This window comes from Ochotona princeps, chromosome 10 (assembly GCF_030435755.1).
Source record: "Ochotona princeps isolate mOchPri1 chromosome 10, mOchPri1.hap1, whole genome shotgun sequence".
NCBI classification, from domain to species: domain Eukaryota; kingdom Metazoa; phylum Chordata; class Mammalia; order Lagomorpha; family Ochotonidae; genus Ochotona; species Ochotona princeps.
The window spans coordinates 41,947,607-41,966,941 of record NC_080841.1 but is presented as its reverse complement, the minus strand read 5'-3'; the positions used below and the strand labels follow the sequence as shown (position 1 = coordinate 41,966,941).

Sequence of the window (19,335 nt, the reverse complement as noted above, 5' to 3'; positions counted from 1 at the left end):
ATCCATACTGCTTGGCAAATGCACAGCAGGAACAGTAAGAGAATGTTTTTCCATTTCCAAATTGAAGAAAAGCTGGAATCTTACTTCCCATTATCCTTGTGACCCTGCCCTCTACAAATGAAAATTACAGGAGTATGTCATAGGAAATCAAGTTTAACTGGTTCCGGAGTCAGAATATTCAGCAGATACAATATCATTTTTATAAAGAAACCAAATAATTTCTAACAATCTTAAGATTTATGGCGAAATCACCTGAACCATTCTTATCAAGGTGATACTGCAGCAGGGTCATGCTAACGCTCAGGATTGGGGGTGAGTATGTCACTGCCTGGTGGACACTGAGCAGATTATAGAGTCTCTCTACCCCTCACACATCTCCATATAAACTGGTAATGAGTGTACCCAGAGGTGCTGTGAAGTACTTCTGCACTAATGTGCCTGCATGTTCGATCAGAGCACTTAGAGCCATGTGCATGCCAACTGGTGATCACCAATGTCTTCCTCACCATTCTGCTGGTCAGGCTCCAGGAACTCCTTCTTGTCTCTCAACAGACAACACCTTTTAGCATTTTGACCCAGGAAGGATTTCAAAGGAAATCAAATAAAATCTGATTTTTTCGGTTTTTTTAAACACTTATTTGTATTGGAAAGGAAGATTTATTGAGTGAAGAAGAAACAGAGAGAAAGATCTCCCATCTGCTGGTTCCCTTCCCAAATGGCTGCAACATCTGGAGTTGAGCTGATCTTCCAGCTCTCTCACATGAGTGCAGGAACCCAAGGCTTTGGGCCATCTTTTGTTGCTTTCCCAAGCCACAAGCAGGGAGTTGGATGGGAAGTGGAGCACCTTGATGGGAGCTGGGACTTTTAGGTGGAGGATTAGCCAATTGAGACATTGCATCGGCCTCTGAAATATGCTTTGTAAATGCCACCAAGTGGATGGGGGTTTGGCCTACTGGGTAAGTGCCAGTTAAGATATCTTTATCTTTTTTTTCAAAAAAGATTTATTTATTTTATTACAAAGTCAGATATACAGAGAGGAGGAGAGACAGAGAGGAAGATCCTTCATCCGATGATTCACTCCCCAAGTGAGCCGCAACGGCCGGTGCGCACCAATCTGAAGCCGGGAACCAGGAACCTCCTCCGGGTCTCCCACGTGCGTGCAGGGTCCCAAAGCATTGGGCCATCCTCAACTGCTTTCCCAGGCCACAACAGGGAGCTGGATGAGAAGTGGAGCTGCCGGGACCAGAACCGGCGCCCATATGGGATCCTGGGGCTTTCAAGGTGAGGACTTCAGCCGCCCAAGATATCTTTATCTTAAGAAAAGCTTGGTTCTGCTTCCTGACTCTAGCTTGCTCCTCATGTGCATCCAGGGAGGCAGCAGGTAGTAGCCCCAGTAATTAAAATCCTGCTACCCACAGGAGACCTGAAGGGAGTTCCCAGTGCGTAATTTTGACATAATTCAGCCCTGGCCCTGGCCATTGCAGGCATTTGAGAAGTTAAGCAGACAGGGGCTCTCTGACTCAAATACATTTTAAACATTAAAAATAAACAAATCAATAAATACCATGAAGATAACCAAACTCCTATTTTTCAGTAAGTGACTAACCAAGATAAAAATACTTTTCATGCTGTTAATTAGGACATTCTTTTTAAAAGTACACAGAGCTCTTTGCATTAACCATGAGTCATGACGTTCTTTGACTCTTGCCTCTATGGCATTAATATTTCCATTAAACATTTTGCCAGGTTTAAACAACCAAATAAATAAGCCTTTTAAAAATTTTTCAGTGGTTATACTCAGAGAGCAGAAAACTTCAGGAGACCAGAGAAAACAAACAACTGAACATTTGAAAGAACAACATTCGACCCTCAGGAGGAAAGCCACTGTCAATACCCAAAACTGTGCCAGGCAGAAGTTTCTAAGTTAACAAAATCTTTCTTTTCTTGGTCCAGAAGGCATTCTACAGTCACAACACACACAGGAGCTGCTCCTGCAAGTGTGCCCTGCAGGCCAGGGGAGGACTGTGCCTCCCCGTACCTGGCTGACCATGGAAGAAAGACAGCCTGGGATATCACCTTAACACTCCAATAGTTTTTTTTTTTTTTTTTTTTTTTTCTTAAAAGAAAAATTGAGAGGAAGCAAAAGAAAAGACCACCCTTATTACTGATCATATTAAATAGACTAAGGGAAAGTAAAGTAGCATCATACAGGATAGAAGATGGGATAATGGTCACACAGTGCAGTGTAATCTGTTTCGTTTTGTTTTCTGGACCAAAGGGTACATGCTTTACATGGCCTGTATACAGAGTAAATGCTAGATGCAAAGACTCCTCTGAAAAAATTTAGATACTTCACTGCATGTTAAAAATGGACAGGACCCAAAACTATATTACATCCAATCCCTAAAGCGTGCACAAGGACCACACAAGCCCTCAAACAGCACAAGAATAACAGGGTATATCGGCTCCTTACATAATTAACTTGGGGCTAATTACTTTATTTACAGATCATTAAGATCGATGATTATTTTGTCTGAAGAATAACTTCCAGTTTTAAAGAGAAAAGGAAATGTGGTGTTAAGATACAACATTTATTTCTGCAGTTAACAGCTGACTCTCCTCAATCCCTCCTTAGGACTTTTAGGTTAGATTAGTTTGCAGAGATAGCCAGTCCCTGGTGCTTAACACTAGTTAATTTCCCAGTCTTACGCCTGGAAGCTATCTGGCCTGAAAACTCATTTTATTTCATGACCATTCGCTCTTTGTTGCCTCTATTTCTACAGAAACTACTCTCACAACTAAAACTTCTCATATGGCAGCCTTGTAAAGTCGGAGGCTGAGAAAGCTATGTGCAATCAAGGATGCTGCTCTTGAGGGTGTGAACGCTCGTGCCTCTAGGCTCTCAGCTCAAGTTCACTTACCAGAGATATTCCCCAATCACTCCTCCAGTCTGGCCCCCAGCTACCACATTTTCCTGACTTCTTTCCACTGACTTTTTCAATATATCTGAATCACTTACTTTGCCTGCTCACATTTTAAAATCTGGCCCTGCACTAGGATGTAAGCCCCAGGAGGGTATGAACTTGTCAGTCTTGGACTATGTCACAGTATCAGCAAGACTGAGGATGACACTTGGCACACGGTTTCATCAATATTCACCAAATGAATGATTAAATGAAGGAATGCACATGTTTCCCAGTCTGGCTTGTCTAATCCTAATGCCTGTTTACTACCATTTCCAGGATACTTTGCAAACAAGTGAATGTCTCACTCGGGCCATGGGCCACGGGAATATTTTCATTGGTAATATATGTGCTCAGGAGTGTTTTGTAGCCAGAGCTTACCCTTCACACTCTCCCTGCTAGAGCAGCCCTGCCTCTGACTTGATAACCTGCTCCCTGGCATCTGCAGGGCCAGGGAGCTTCTAAAGAGGGTCAAGTGTGGGTGTAATAAGGTGGGGCAAGAGGGACAACATATGATTCTGGCTGGAAGAAGAAAGGAAAGGATTTAGGCAGTGTCAGCACCACTGCAAGATGCCCTCACCACTGACTCAGGCACCAGCACTGGTTAGTACAAGATGCCTAACTCCTCTGCTCTCACTTGTAACCTACAGCTATGCCTCTCAAACCTGAGAACCACCTGAAACCTTGTTAAAACTCAGATCACTGAGCCCACTCTCATCGAGTTCAGTTCCTTAGGGGAAGGCAAGACAGACACGCATGTCTCACAAGCTACCAAGTACCGCTCATACAGTCAGTCTACAAACCTCAGTTGGAGCAGTAGGATAGTAGGATGCTATAGTTGTACCATTCCATGTGGTAGCCAAGTGTGCCCAGTGTGACTCATTATTTAAATATAATTAACTTTAAAATAAACAGCCACATGTGACTAGGGGCCACTGTGTTGTACAGTCCAGCCAGAATATTTCTAGCATGGCGGGAGGTCCTTTTGAACAAGGCTACTCTGTATCATCTGGAAGCTGTGCTTCCAACTTTAACCACAGCCTCGTCTCCTCATTAGCAGAAGTGGGTCAGCTGAAAAGGGAAACTTTTGAAACAAAACTATATTTATGTGCATCGGTATCCCACCCTGATCCTTTAGTCTGAGAGGAGGCAAGCTTAGAACAAGGGTTTCTGCTGCGCAGGTGATGTGAAGCTAAGAGATCCTGTTGTCTGGCAGGAGGTGGTAGAAGGCAGCCAGAATAGGGAGTATGATAAGTTTTGCAAATATCCAGATCAGACTCACCTATATTCCCATGTAGGAGGAAAAAACAGTAGTCTAAAGCCAAAGACAAATGATAAGGCACAGGTCGTCTCAGGTGGAGGACTGGCTGTGCTCAACATACTCACACTGAACACTTTGACGTCACTTCTGCTTCTTATTTCCTCCACAAGGGTCAGCGGCTTTCCCTTAGGGACTGGGATTGTGCCAAGAATTATGGTTCCTGGGGTGGACAGTGTCTGATGAACAGCCTGGATGAAGGGCTGACTGAAGAGCTCCATCTTCCCAATCTCATCAATGACACACACTCTCTGCCCTGGGCTGCTGCTGGAGCTTGCCTGAGGATGACAAAGACAGGAACAAGGAAGCCGAGTCACATTAGCCAAAGGGCCCTCGATCCTGACCCATCAGTCACCCACTGGCAGTCACATGATGAATTAGCACTTTACCAGACACGAGATGCTCCTTATAGCCTACACAAAGCATGTCAAGGAGGACTAGTCTCAGAAGGGCTCCCTTGGAGCTACAGCACCCAGAAAATTCAATTCCCCAAGTCAACGAGTTTTTCCTAGACAGTTTATAAAAACAAATGACTCCTGAACTCCCTGAGTTTAAATTAAATGACAGTGATGTTTATCAATAATAGTTCTCCCTTATTAATAATACCCATCTCTCTTTTGAGTCATGAGAATGTTCCTATTTGTTGAGAAAATCTGTCACAGGCAGACACATTTCATAATTTGATCCATGAGTGTTCATGGAAAAAAAATAAAAATGGAAAGGGAAGGAGTCTTTCCTTCTTTAGTTGAAAAGGAAAAACAAATGAGCTCAATGGTACACTTTAGATCTCAGATTCCTTTTCCTAATGACTCAGTCCGGTCCATGTCCACTACTGCCTTGAAAATCCTACTCAGAATAGGATTGGCAGCCAGCATCCAAGGGTTCTGCTAATTCCATGCACAGCCCTCTCCCATAGAACAAGGCAGTCTGTGTGTCCAATAGAATATGGCAGAAGTAATGGCATGTCACTTTTGGTGTCAGGGAAAAAGAAGTTTGCTGTTTCTGTCTTCGGCATCCTTTCTAAGACCACTTACTCTGGGGAAGGCAGCCTTCTCACTTTGAGGATAGGCATGTCCATGTGGTAAGCACTGAGGCCAAATGCGTCCAGCCAGAGAGGAAGAGCCTACCAGCCAGCACATGAGTAAGCTCTGAGGCAGATCCTTCCAGGGACCCATGAGAGGATCGCAGTCCCTGCAGACACCCTGCCTACAGCTCATGAGAGCCCCTCAGCCAGAATCACCTGCTAAACTGAACCTGCATTCCCACCCCTCAGACCCTGTAAAAGCACATTTTCTGCCTAAGCTGCTATGCTTGGGAGTAATTTGCTACATAGTCACCAGGCAATGAATGGACAAGTCCTCTCCAGAATGACTCCCTCACAAGGGACACAACAGAACATACAAGAAACACTTAAATGAATGCCAAATGACAACTCCATTTTACATACCCGTGTATAAACAATCTTTGTGAAAACTGTACATAAAGCTGGTTTACAAGGTGCTGTTCCTGAGGTAATGCAGCATGGCAATCCTGAGTGCCAGCCTGAAGTAAGTTAGATTTTCCTGAAACCTCAAACACCAAAGCAATGTAGGGTATTGTGTCACTAGGGGAAACATGCATGTGGCAGCCAGGAACAGGAGGGCAGATCTTGAAGGCCTCAAATGGGGCACAATGTGGTAGATATTTTGTTTCACAGCCAAGAGCCTATGCCAGGAAGGATGACAAGTTGTGCAAGAATGTCTGGGGCCATGTATAGTCCAGACGACATATCAGACATAGTGTGGAACAGACAGTATGAGAAATGGGCGGGGTCTACAACCAGGTTGCAATGGGAGGGAAGCATGAGAGCAGTGTCCCTCACACTTCCTTCTTACTTATTAGGGAACACATATGCTATGTTCACCCACTCATTTTAGGAGCAGAAAGCACAAGAATGGGTCCACCATAATTAAGCAAGAAGGGTTTGAATAATGGCCTAATGTCAGTGTCCCTGCTGTAATTAATTATCTGAACACATAGCGGGTCTCCCCTCTTGGTGCACATAGTGTCCCATGGTTGCCTTCTCTGTGGAAGTGGATGATGCTGGAATGATGAGAGATGGAAACCTAGGGCACCCTACACAGGTGGCAGTGGGGAGGCAGGGAGAGCACACAATGCAGTAAGATACTTGGCATGCCACGTTTCTCTTTCAAAAGTGTGTGTCCAATCTGGGAGACATACAATAGCTTTTAGTCACCTGTCACCTGTCTGTGCTGATAAATCCCACAGGAAGATTTCTGCCTTTCTGGCAGCAAGGCATTCCAGCTGACCCCTTACCAAGTAGGATCGGGGCATGCTGCTGCCTCTGAGACAGTGAATCATTGTGGAGGTTGTCTTACTGGTGGCTACCATCTAAAGCTATTCTGACACATCAAAATGACAGATCCAAAAGCTGCCACTGCCAAATCATACAAGAAAAAGTAATATTAAAGCATGCATTTGAATGATTACATAAACATGCCTCCGTGTATGTGAATACACATGTGAAGGGATAAAGCATATGGCTGTACAACAACATCCCTTCCTGTAATCTTCCAGAACATTCACCAGTGAGAGCTCATCTATATTTTCAGTACAAAGATATTTGAAGACATATGTATATGTTACAAATGGAAATGATTATCTTCATTCTGTTCAGAACTAGGAATTTTTATAATATAGAAACTGGGAATCTCAAAAAAAGTGTGCAATTTTTAATGAATAATTATTTATACCATTGAGAGACAGACATGAGATGCCTGAGAACTCATGGCTTGTGTCTCTAAACAGCATATGAACTCAGGAGCTTAAGAAAGGAATCAATATTATGTTCAGAATTATTTTATTTCCATTGGAATTCAAGCCATGTTAGAAGAAATATTATCAGTGACCCAGCATTCACCTTGTGTCACTGCTCCAAATGCTGAGCAGCTGGAGGCAAATCAGTACAAGTTGCAAGGGCCTAGGTGGAGGGTGGTCAAGCACTACTACCTGGCCTCCATCCACAAGTGGGAGAATACTGAGCTCCCACAGGAACTGGAAGCTGTTGGAATAAGGGAGGAGTCTGACACCTCGAAGGTAGCTCTCGGCCACGTGGTTACCGTCACTGTGTACACATCACCTGGGTTCACATATCAGTCAGGGCATACATTCTCATCCACTCTCACCCTCCACAGAAGCATCACTTGTAAGGGCTGTACTTGTGGTCCTGTGTCGCACACCCAGCCACTCTGTCCATGCCCTTCTTTTTGGTTCCATTTCAGCTGATTTAATAAATTTTCAGCCTTAAAGAATAAGGAAAATTTGTGTCCACACAGCACATTTTTGGTTGCTTTGTTCTGAGAGGGAAGGTTTTTCTCTAAGATGAAGCCCAGCATGAATAGCCAAGGGTAAGAGAAATCATGAATAACTGTATAGTTCTGGTGGCACTCAGCTACTTTGCTTTCCAGAAAAATTAAACTGACTTAGAGCAACAAAATATTTTGTAGTGGTTATATCAGAAACTTAAAAATAACATGTGTGGGTTTTTTTGTCTTTTCTTTATATGAATCTAATTAAAGCAGATTTTGCCATATTCTGAATTATTTGCATAATATATATTTCTGGTATTAATGAACATATTTAAAAAATATTATGCTGAGTGGTTTCTGAGCTTGTCCATCTGGGACACCAAGTGTTGAAGCAAATGTACACCAGAAGTCAGGTGGTAGGCCTGTTCTTTCCCAAGAGTCACATATCCTGGGCTAGCAGAAAGACAGGCAAATGGTGGCCACAGCAGCCAGGGCTGAGCCAGCTCACAAGACCTCACTCCCTGAAGTTTGCTAAAAATTCAGGGCCCCAGTCAGACTCTCTTGCTGTTTATTCTGAACCTTCAAATTTCAGAATTCCTTCACAGTCATGTGGCATGTGAACTGTGTGTCTCCAAGGAGGAGCTAGGGACAAGATGTCTAGACCGCCGGACGAATACGTCTTCTAAGCTGGCATTTCCCTACTTAGGCCCACTCTGGCTGCAGCTCCTCCCCCAGCCAGGCCAGAAATATCCACCCCAAGGCTCAAGCTGACTTGTCCTGAGGCCCTGGTGCTCACCTAACAACCTGACCCAGAGCACTCTAACATTGCCCTGGTATTCCCCAAGCTGAGAGAACTATCCTGGAACCAAAACATCATTTATTGGATGACAGCTCAGTGGGAAGAAGAAGCTGGTACTCCTCTGATCCTGGGACCTCTGAACCAGCCTGGAAACCTAGATTCCTGGGAGTCTACAACAGATATATGGCCTCACTCTGGTCCCTGGGTTTCTGAGGCCCCAGCCAGGGCAGCAGTACCTTACTCAACTCCAAAGGAAAAACAGCCAGAGCTATTCCTTTTGTAAGTGCCTCAGAAAAGCCAGGGGTTAAGGAATTTGACCTCACATGTGTGTTTAGTCCTCCTGGTAACCTCACAGAGCAGGTATCAGCATCTCTGTTTTATAGATGAAGAAAAGCAGTCAGGGGGTTAAATGACTACCCAAAGTCACAAAGTACAAGGACAGAGTCAGAGTTAAGATCATGTGACTCTGGATCAGAAATACAGCAAGTGGGACTCAAACTGGTTTACCAATAAGGAATGCTGACATCATAAGCATCAGCTTAACCTGGCACAATGTAATCTCCCCTCCCCATTTCATATATTTATATACACACAGAGTAAGAAAACAATAAGGGAGATTGAGTTAAAAGTGTTAGAAATAGTTGAAAAATGAGCATTTAGCCTAGGAGTTAAGAATCCTGCTTTCCACACTGGAGGTGTCTAAGTTCTACCCCTAGCTCTAGCTCCTGCAGACCCTGGGAAACAGCAGGGAGGGCTGAAGTAACTGGGCTCCTGTTACCCACACAGGCAACCCTTTTGAGGTCCTTGCTCCAAATTTTGTCCTTGTCCCATGCCCAGCTGTCGTGGCAATATGGAGATCGCCAGTGGATCATACGGGGACCATATGGGGACGGCCAGAACCAGTGGATGAGAGTTCTGTCTCTGTTTCTCCCTCTCTACTGCTTTCTCTGTCCTGCAAATAAAATTTTTAAAGGTTTTGTTTTTAAATAGTTTACTCTGGATAAATTCTCAGTGCTTTTCCACTACTCATGTTCTTATAACTTTAAAAGTAAAATTATATCCAAATAAAGTTTTAAAAAGTAGAATTAGTGAATAAAAAGGAAAATTAACATATAGGTACTTTCTCAAAAAAACAGATTCAAGAACTCTTCAGATGATTGATCATGTGGGAATTTCCTTCTAAGAGACTGTAGAGCTTTACCCTCACATGTGTGGGAGGTATGGGAGGAGAGAAGGGTGTGAGGCAAACAGCACAAAGCAGGGATGCAAAAGGAGGCAACAGTTCACAAAAACTCAATTCTAGTCCCACTAAAGGCACATTTGACTTTTCCATGTTTCTTGAGAGTAGGCTGCAAGAAGTCTACCAAAGTGAGTGTCTTTACCCAGGGCAAAAGCCTGCTCAGCATGTAAACCCACAGAACTACACCATAGCCAGTAATGCGAAATTACAAACACTCAGCCCCTGTACAGTAGCAATGAGTGAGACCAGCAGACAGAGTCATCACACAGATCCTGCAGGATGAACTGCAGAGCCAACCTCATACTGAATGTTCAGCTCATCTTCCCATTATCGGTCACTGTTTTTAATGACTACCTTAAAACTAATTTTCATGTCTGCAGCAGAATAATCTGTCTGCTGACCTTGCAATTTAAACATGTAATAGTGACACAGAGAAACAGAAACTGCAGAAGAACAAAGAAACACATTCCACTCTTGGTAACTATGCTGAAGGAAACACCAAAGCAAGGCTGAGGCTCTTGCCAAGCTTTCAAGATTGCGTCCTAACTACACTTGATTTTTCTCAATTCTTTCAAAAGCCCAGTGGCCTTCAACACCCAGTGGTACTGCCAGGTCAAGTGTTAAAAAATAACCTTTCCCAGACAACAGTCCTCTCATCTCTTCCAAATGAACTTTTGATGATCTGAAGCAGAATCTATTTCAGAATCTAAATCGGATCCTGTTCTCAAAAATAAACTTCACAGGCTTATTTTGATTAAAATAGGAAAATACAACATTCTCATTCTAACTTACTATTCCTTCCATGGACCTTTGCAAAAATTGCTATTGTTCAGTCTACAAAACAGCTGTGAGCTGATGTCCTTTGTTCTTTAAAATTCAATCCACTATTACCTTTTCATGTGAGTAGGAGGTATATTGAAAAACAGTGTTAAATCTTACATTGCATCAAATTTTCATAAGGTGCTCTGTGTAGCTGTCAAAAATACCATTATGAAAAAGGCCAACATTATCCTATAAGCCTTGCTCATTAGAAAACTAAAACATAATCCTAATTATAGTAGCTTTAGAAAACAGAAGATTCCTATGAATAATCTCACCAGGAAGAGCTTTAAAAAAGATAATGGAGAGAAAAAGAGACTATTTTTGGCTGCAGAGAATGAAGACTTCTTGAATATTAAGATGTCCTTTACATCAAAATTACTATAGTTTTTATAAAGTTCTAATCACTTCACATAAGATTTTCCCTTAATGGAGAATGAAGTCTTGATTCTACAGTTCATATCAGCTCTACTGTTTACAAGCTGTGTGCCCCAGCACAACTTACTTTCTACTTTGTGCCTCCATTTCCTCATTTGTTTTTTTTTTTAATTTATTTTTTAATTACATTGCATTATGTGACACAGTTTTATAGGTACTGGGATTCTCCCCACCCCTCCCCAAATCCTCCCCCCATGGTGGATTCCTCCATCTTGCTGCATTACCACAGTTCAAGATCAGTTGAGATTCTTTCATTGCAAGCATATACCAGGCAATAGAGTCCAGCATCTTACTGTCCAGATAAGTTCAACGGTTTCTTGGGGAGACCATCTCTGGTCTGAAGGTAGAGCCGGCAGAATATCATCCCGATCAATTAAAAGCCCCGACATAACATCAGCAACAATTTATAACGTGGAATTAATTGACATAAAATATTGAGTAACCAATATGTTAAAAAAATGCAAGTTCTTAACCACATCCTGTGACTCCTTCATTGACATTTCAATTTTAGTTTATACACGACTGGGTTCTATACACCTTAAAATGGCTGTAGATTACTATTCAGCTGTCTCGTGTCTATTTTCATTATAGTATTTAGCATTTTATAGCCTTGAAGCATAATTTTGCTGAACTTGGCTTTTTTTCCCGGGTAGTCTAGACTGGCTTATAACTCTAACAAGACATATGTCAACAGTTTAGGTGCAGAACAGTTTTAGGAGGGGTGTGCAGAGAAATCCTCAATACCCTAGTGAGGAGTAACCAATCTTTGTGTCCTACTTAGTAAGGCATAAGTGAATCCATGCTGACTGTTTCCTGTTTGATTCCAAGCTTTCCTTGTTGTTCTCTGTCTATCTATTCTGGAGTTTTGTTTGTTTGTTTGTTTGTTTTGAGGGGTTTCTGGAGCTATCCTGAGGTCATTGCAAGAGAGGGTGGGGACTCAAGGTTGGAACCAAGCGAGTACCAGAGAAAGCTCCTCTCCCGAGTCCCGAAGGAAGTTTACTGTTCTTCTGTTTCTGCAGACTGCTCAGGGCTCCTGGCTGTTGTTCTGATGCCCTTGGATCCTGCGAGGAAGGATTTGGATCTCTTTCATCCCATGTGGTGGATCCAAGCGTGAGTGGATGACCTCAGAGTTCTTGGCCTCCGAAGGCACTCCAATTCCCTGTGGTCTCCGTGGCAGTTGGGATGTTGTCCTTAGTGCTCGTACTGATGGTCCTTGGTGAGAATCCGTGAGTCTTCAGCGTTGAGATATAAGCCTCCTCCTGTCCCCCTGCCATTTCCTCATTTGTAAGACATGATCATGGTGATGGTGTTTTTGGGATTAAGCAAGTATGCATCTGGAATGTGGCTTTTACTCAATAACTGAATAACTACTATGCCACTACTTACTACCATCAGCATTACCACCAACACTACTACTGTTGGTTCTTTCCAGCATTGTCTCTGCTAGGCATTAGCTCTTTTCAGTTTACTACTACAAACCCAAAATACCAGATGCATCAAGCCATACAGGAGGTTTTAATCCAGCAAGAAAAAGTAAGCAAGAAAGGATGGCATGCCCTTGGGAGCATGCCTCTTCGGCTGGGGTGGGTATCATGGGGACGTGGCAGATTGGTGGATAGGGCTATGGGCGGGTCATGAGGGATTGGTACATGTAGCAGTAGGCAGGTACTAGGGGGAGGGGCTGCAGGGGACTGGTGAATAGAGCCTTCAGGTATGATGCCACAAGGTTACAGCAGATTGGTGGGAACAGGGCTACAAAGTTACAGCAAATTATTGGAAAACAGGGCTGTGAGGAAAACGGCGCCAAGTCCAAGTGGTGGGGGTCTTATCAATCTTCAGGACTGATGTTTAAGTCACTTCTCACAACTAAAATTTGGAAGAATAAGCAAGACAAATTTTTTTTAATAATGCAAATAGTTAATATAGTAATTAAAATGGCCTAGTATGGATGCAAGAAGAAAACAGATCAAAGGAAAAGAACAGAGAACCCTAAAAGATTATAATGTTATACATACATGCATTTTTTTTTATTAGAAAGGCAATTTACAGAGAGAAAGAGAGACAGAGAGAAAGATCTTCTGTCCACTGGTTCACTCCCCAACTGGCCACAACAGCCGGAGCTGAGCCAATCTGAAGCCAGGAGCTAGAAGCTTCTTCCAGGTCTCCCATGCAGGTGCAGGGTCCCAAGACTTTGGCCCGTCCTCCACTGTTTCCCAGACCATAAGTAGGGAGCTAGAAAGGAACTGGAGCAGCTGGGATATGGATCAGTACCCATATAGGATCCTGCCACATGCAAGGTGAGGACTTTAGCCACTAGGCTATTGCACCAGGCCCACATGTTATTTTTAACTGCAATTTATGAAGCATAATAAATTCATTAGAAACAGGTTTAACAGTTACAATAAACTAAGTACCTGTAAGAAAATCAAGTGAGAGGCTCATTATATGTTAATTCAAAATACATCCAGATAGATTAAAAAACAGCACTATCTTTTAAAAAGTACACTAAAAAACCAGCATTGTGGTATAGCAGACTAAGCCAGACTAAGCCACAATCTACAACCCAAGCATCCCTATGGGTGTTGGTTCAAATTCTGGCTGCTCTACTTCTGGATGCAGGTACCTGCAAATGGCCTGGGAAAAGTAATGTGAGGTGGCCAAAATGCTTTGTCCCCTGCACCCACATTGGATGACTCCTAGCTCCCAGTTTTGGTCTGGCCAAACCCCAGGCATTGTGGCCATCGGGGGAGCAAACTAGCATTTCAAACATTTCTCTCCCCTCCCCTGTCTCTTTCTCAACACTTGCATCCCGCACTGGAGAACCTGGGTTTGATTCCCAGCTCTAACTCCTGATGACAGCTTCCTGCTAATGCAAGCCTTGAGATACAGCAGTTACAGTAAGTAGACTGTTGTTATCCCCATTCATTGCGATCCTAGTTCCTGGCTTTGGCCAAGACACAGCTGACACTTGAGGTCATTGCAGGCCTTTGGGGAGTGAACCAACAGAAGGGAGCTCTCTCATAGTGCTCTACCTCTGCCTCTCAAATAAATAAATAATTATTCCAAAAGCACAAAGGAGAGACATACAGGTGAAACACAGGCAGTCTCCCACAGAGGTGATAAACTGAAAACAATGGGATCAACAAATACAGCAGTGTTATTTATCTTATAAGAATCTTTAATCCAAAAGAAAAAATTGTGAAGAAACAATTCACACTGAATAAACAACGGAAAAACATTTTGCCTCATTAGGAACGTAAACAGAAATAAAACAAAGCAGGACAGTTTTGTGATGAAAATCAGTACAGCATCAGCACAGCATGACCAGCACCTGCACTGGGTCACAGAAGCCCTCAGTTGCACTTGCAAAAGCCCTGGAGGACACAAGTGTCCACTTTTAGAACCCTCCCAAGAAGATAATCACAGCTAGAGAAACAGACTCACATACAAAGGGTGTCCGGCTGCAAGGTCACTCACACTAGCACATAATAAATAATCTAAATGTCCACCAGTGGGAAAATAAGATGATAAAAATTATACTGTGAAATATTGTGCAATCATTAAAACATCATAGTTTTGAAGACTTCCATGTCATGAAAGCACTCTAAAGTCACTTGGTTGTATTAAGGGATAAGCTATACCTATGAACCTGCATATAGAATGTCTCCAAATTCAGATGACCCAATAAAAAAATCAGGTGTAGAAAAAAGGGCAGAACACAAGACATTAACAGTGGCTAACTTAGTGATAAAATCACAAATTACTTATATCATATTCTTTACAATTTTTTTTAACTTGAGTATGTAGAATTCTAATACTCAAGAAGTCAATCTTTTGTTAAATAAGGAAAGATGTCACTATGGTCATGGCATGAAAAACATCAAACAGCTGACTGTACAAATAGGTTTTTTTAGACCAAGCATGCTCTATTTTTCCTTATTTCCCACCGGTATCTGCAATGGCCTGGCTCAGTCTCACTCCTGCCTTAGGAACTGTAATAACAACCCCCCAGGAAGGTGGGACCCGGGCTGTGCCAGAGCCTTTTCCAGGGCCTTCTTTCTCCTCAACCTGCTTTTCAGCTCCCACTTTCTTATTCCCTAACCTGTAAACAGATTGAGCCCTGCTGGCCCAATCAGGGAATTATGCTTTTCATAATATTTGAGAAAGGGAGGGAAAAACACAACATTCCAAACTATCTTTTACCAATAAAATTTCTTTTCTTACACATGATAAGTATTTCTTAACTTGTAATCAAAGTCTGTATTTTCGTAGGTCTATGAAAGCACTATGAACTACACTGAACATCTCTGAACTACACTGAGTTTTTCCTGCTTCATAACTGGTTTCTAAAGTTGCCTGTTTACTTCAGTCATTTTGACTGTCAAAAAAATTGCTTTCTTATACCTTTCCTTTTTTGTGTAGCTAATTATCATTATTATTATTATTCCAAAGGCAAGTCATGGATTCCTGCTCATGTCTTACCTCAATAAAATATGTGGAATGGGAGAAAATGTTCTACTTCGTAGAAATCTAAGACCCTGACTGAGAAAGTAACCTCTACTGGAAACTTTTCCCTCAGAAAGATGAATGTTTATATTTGTAATCAGAGCATAAAAGATAGGGAAGGGTCTCCTTTTCTTTACTTTCTCATGCTAAAAACAGAGGCAAGCTCCTGATGCGGTCAGCATATGATCCCTTAAATACTTCTGCAGCTAGGTATTAGCCATGCTGTGCACGCTCTTCTTTCAGGATTGTGTGCTAAGGAAGGCACGTAAAAATCGTTTTGTATTGATCCAATGCCCAAAGCCAGAGTCTTAACTTAGAATTTCATTTGAAGTATTTCACTTGTCCTTTAAGCATAAGTATAGTTGTGCATTTGATGGGAAAAGAACTAGAAAAATACCAAATTCTCTGACTACTCCCACGAAACAGTGTGACCACAACTGTGCCTAGTACAGTGTCTGAGAGACCATTCCAAGAGGAGGAATTAGAAAAGGAGGTGGGAAGATCAAGGCAGGGAGGAGATGAAGCAGCACAATGTGGACTCTGATGAGCATAAGACTTCACAAATCAGACTGCAGTATAACTGTCAGTCTTCGGAAATTATAGGCTGCCCCCCAGCAGGCAATATCTAAAATCTCCAGTGGTTTGAACAACTACTAAAGTCCTCTGTGGCACATTTTGAGCTGAGCTCTGAATGCAACAGAGCAGACAAAGGATCTAGGAAGAGGGTGTATCAACCAAAGAAAATGGAAGAGCTAAGGGCCTAAGGTTCGTATGGCCTTGGCACGGGTGGGTAATGTGTTAGAGCTGGTGGGACTGCAGGATGGTAAGATGAGATTGAGAGGCCAGTAGGAATAATAAACCAGGCCAATGGACTACTCCTGATTTAATGGAAACTTCTGGAAGCACTATAATTCATTCTTGAAAGAGGTGTATAACATTCAAGCTTTACAAAAGTAAGTCAAAGTAGTAATTCTATACCAAATGAAACCCATATTCCTTAATGTAGTTTACGAGCCCTGTATGATATGACCCTACCCACCTCACCAACTGTGCCTTTTTATCTTCTCCTGTCCTATATCCTATCCCAAAAATCTAAAGTATCAGTGCATCTATTCCTGCCATCTACAATATTCTCCCCAGATCTTGCCAATACCACCACCATCATCACTACACACACACACACACACACACACACACGCACACACACTGTCTGCTCTTTCTTTCTCATAAGTAATAAACCTGCCATTTTTCCTTACAATTTAAATGTCACCTGCCTAGAGCATTCCTGGTCACCAGGCCAAAAACTGGTTCCTCCTCTTTCTCTCATAGCATCTTGCTCTTTTCCCTCAGAACACCAATGACAAATGTCAATTCACTTGTTCAATGTCTATATTTCTCACTAGACTAACAGTTTTGAGACAAAACACGTCTTTTTTGTTTCTGACTATGTATCTAAGCCTGAATAACTATTGTAGGTAAGTGGTTACAAAAAAAAAAATACATAATCAATGAAAACAAACCAAAAAGTTGGTCCCAATTTGGCAAATCTTTAGCCACACTGACCAAGAAGAGAATAGGAGACTTAACTAAGAAATTAAAGAAGGAAAGATCATATGTCAACAAGTTACATAATGATGAAATGGACAAAATACCAAAAAACAACTGAGTCAACAAGAAATAAAAAAACCAACAGACAAGAAGTAAAGCACTGCTAAGACCCGAGCTCCCAGGGCCCATGTTCCGTAGCGGCAAGCAACCACTATGTGGGCTGGTTGTCAGCGGCACACAAGGAGCCAGGCCCTGGGCCTGTGCTCCCCTGGACCCCTGCTTCATGGGGCACAAGGGGCCCAGTTCCAGGCTGTGCTCCCCCGAGCCTCTGGTGTATGGCAAGCAGTGGCCATGCAGGCTTGCTGCCCTCTGGTGTGGGCCCATCCCCATGTTCCTGGGAGTGCGGGTTTGCGGGGAGCCAGGGGCTATGGTGCTGGCAGGGGCCTTGGGAATTGCATCAAGGTAGGCAGAGTGAGTCTGGGGATCTCCCCATGTGCTTGGTCCATGGATTGATCAGAGATGTGTGGGAGGGAAGACCATTGTGGGAATATATCAGAGGAGAGGAATGACTTCTAATGGACTCCCATTGACAAAGCCACTGTGCTTGCAGGTAAGCAAGGATGCTGGGACTCAACAGTTCAGAGGGTGGAAGCTGTAGAACTTTTATGGGTCAGACAGATACACCAGCCCATGTGGAAGATCTCAGCTAGGCTAGTTAACATGGTTCACAATTACCACCACCCACCAGTGTATACTAAAGTTAGGGCTGGGAGCCTGCCTGGCAGGGCTAGATCACAATACACACCGGTGAGAGTTGGAACAGGGCCTGGGTAATATTAGGCTGGGTCATGACACTAACCAGCACTCAAGCGAATCAAGTCCAGGGACAGATTCTGTGGGTGGTATGTGGGCCCACCTCTGTGGAAATGCAATTTCTGCTGGTTAGCTTAAGAGCTGGGGGTAGTGACAGAAGCTAGGCATGACTAGAGAGCCCTCTGATACTCATGAGTATTGGGGTTGAGGACAGGCCAGGCTAGTCCAGGCTGCAGCACCCACAGACACAGCCAAGGGGGTATGGGATGGACTTGGCTGCAACATCCATCAGTTCATACAAGGCCAGCTCAGAGGGACAGACTATGCCAGGTAATGGCTTAGAACTGTTGGCACATGTGAGATCTGGGTCTGGAAGTGGGCCTGGTGGAGGAATTTTGGAAACTCCCCTGGTAGGCCGTAGCTCTTGCTGGTAAGCATGTGATTTAGGCCTGGGTTTTGGTCAGGCTGGGCAAAGTGGCTCCACCCATTGGCAAATATATGGATTGGTTCTGGAGGGTGGCAGACCAGACAGGGCCAGGCCAAACTTAGCTCAATGGCAAGTGCAGGAGCCAGGGTGGAATATGGGCTATGCCAGGCTAGGGTATCACACCTATAAATTTGCAGGAACCAGGGATGGGAGAAGACTGGGCAGACTAGGCTATAGCACCCACCAGCAAGAGTTAGAACTGGGGTGAGTAGAGCCAGGTCAGGCTGCAACATTCTATGGACTGGGCAGAAGGCAATACTAGTCAAGACTAGGGGCTGGCTGGGCTGGGCTGGGCTGGGGTGCAGCACACCAACACGAGCTGGAACTTGGGGTAAGTTGGGCCAGGCCAGGCCACAGCACTGTTAAACTGCAAATGACGAGGTGAGGCAGGCCATGCCAGATTGGATTGTAGCACCCATCAGCACACGAGACTGGGTTGGGGAGGAGTGTGAGCCCAGTAATAGGGCTGTAAGGAGCTCCCCTGCTGGGCCACTGCTCAAACTGATGAGTGTGAGAACTGGGATTAGGGGCAGACCAGGCTGGGCAAAGATACAATGCATGTTAGCCTGCATGTGACCTGGTTAGGGGGAAAGTCAGGTGAGGCTACCCGACTGTACCCATTGGTGCATGCATAAACCAAAATAGGCACAGGCTAGTTGGGCTCTGCCACAGAATCAGCTGGCAAGCAGTGGGACTGGGAGCAAATCCTGTCAAGCTAGACTGCAGAACCACCCGCAGAGTGTAAGATCTTAGACTGGGAGTGGGCCCAATAGAGAAACTACAGGTGCCTCTGTGAAGGGTTTCAATTCCCACTGGTGAGCATGACAACCAGGGCTGGGGGCAGGCCTGGCTAGACAGAAAGTGGCATCCACCAGCACAGGTATGGGCTGGATAGTGAGGATAGTTGGTTGAGCTAGGCTTCAGTGAACACTGATGTGTATGAGAACTGAATGGGACCTGGGATAGTCTGAACCAGTCTGCCACACATACTGGTAAGCACAGGAACCGGGGCTGGGGCGGGCCTAGTAGGGGATATTGGGGGTTGCTCCAACTAGGTTGCAGCTCCTACTGGTGTACATAAGGATGAAGTAAGTGG

At 43.7% G+C, this 19,335-nt stretch overlaps 1 protein-coding gene across 2 annotated transcripts in view; it reads right to left on the bottom strand.

Annotated features, from left to right (window-relative positions):
• Nucleotides 1-19,335, bottom strand: part of NTPCR (nucleoside-triphosphatase, cancer-related) — a 28,178-nt gene that overhangs the window by 3,896 nt on the left and 4,947 nt on the right. Inside the window, exon 4 of one of the 2 annotated variants that reach the window (XM_004578532.4) lies at nucleotides 4,350-4,559. The exons of the other annotated variant lie outside the window; for it this stretch is intronic. Within the exon in view, the coding sequence (XP_004578589.1) occupies nucleotides 4,350-4,559 (210 nt within the window). The remainder of the gene's footprint in view (nucleotides 1-4,349; nucleotides 4,560-19,335) is intronic. 2 annotated transcript variants of the gene reach the window in all.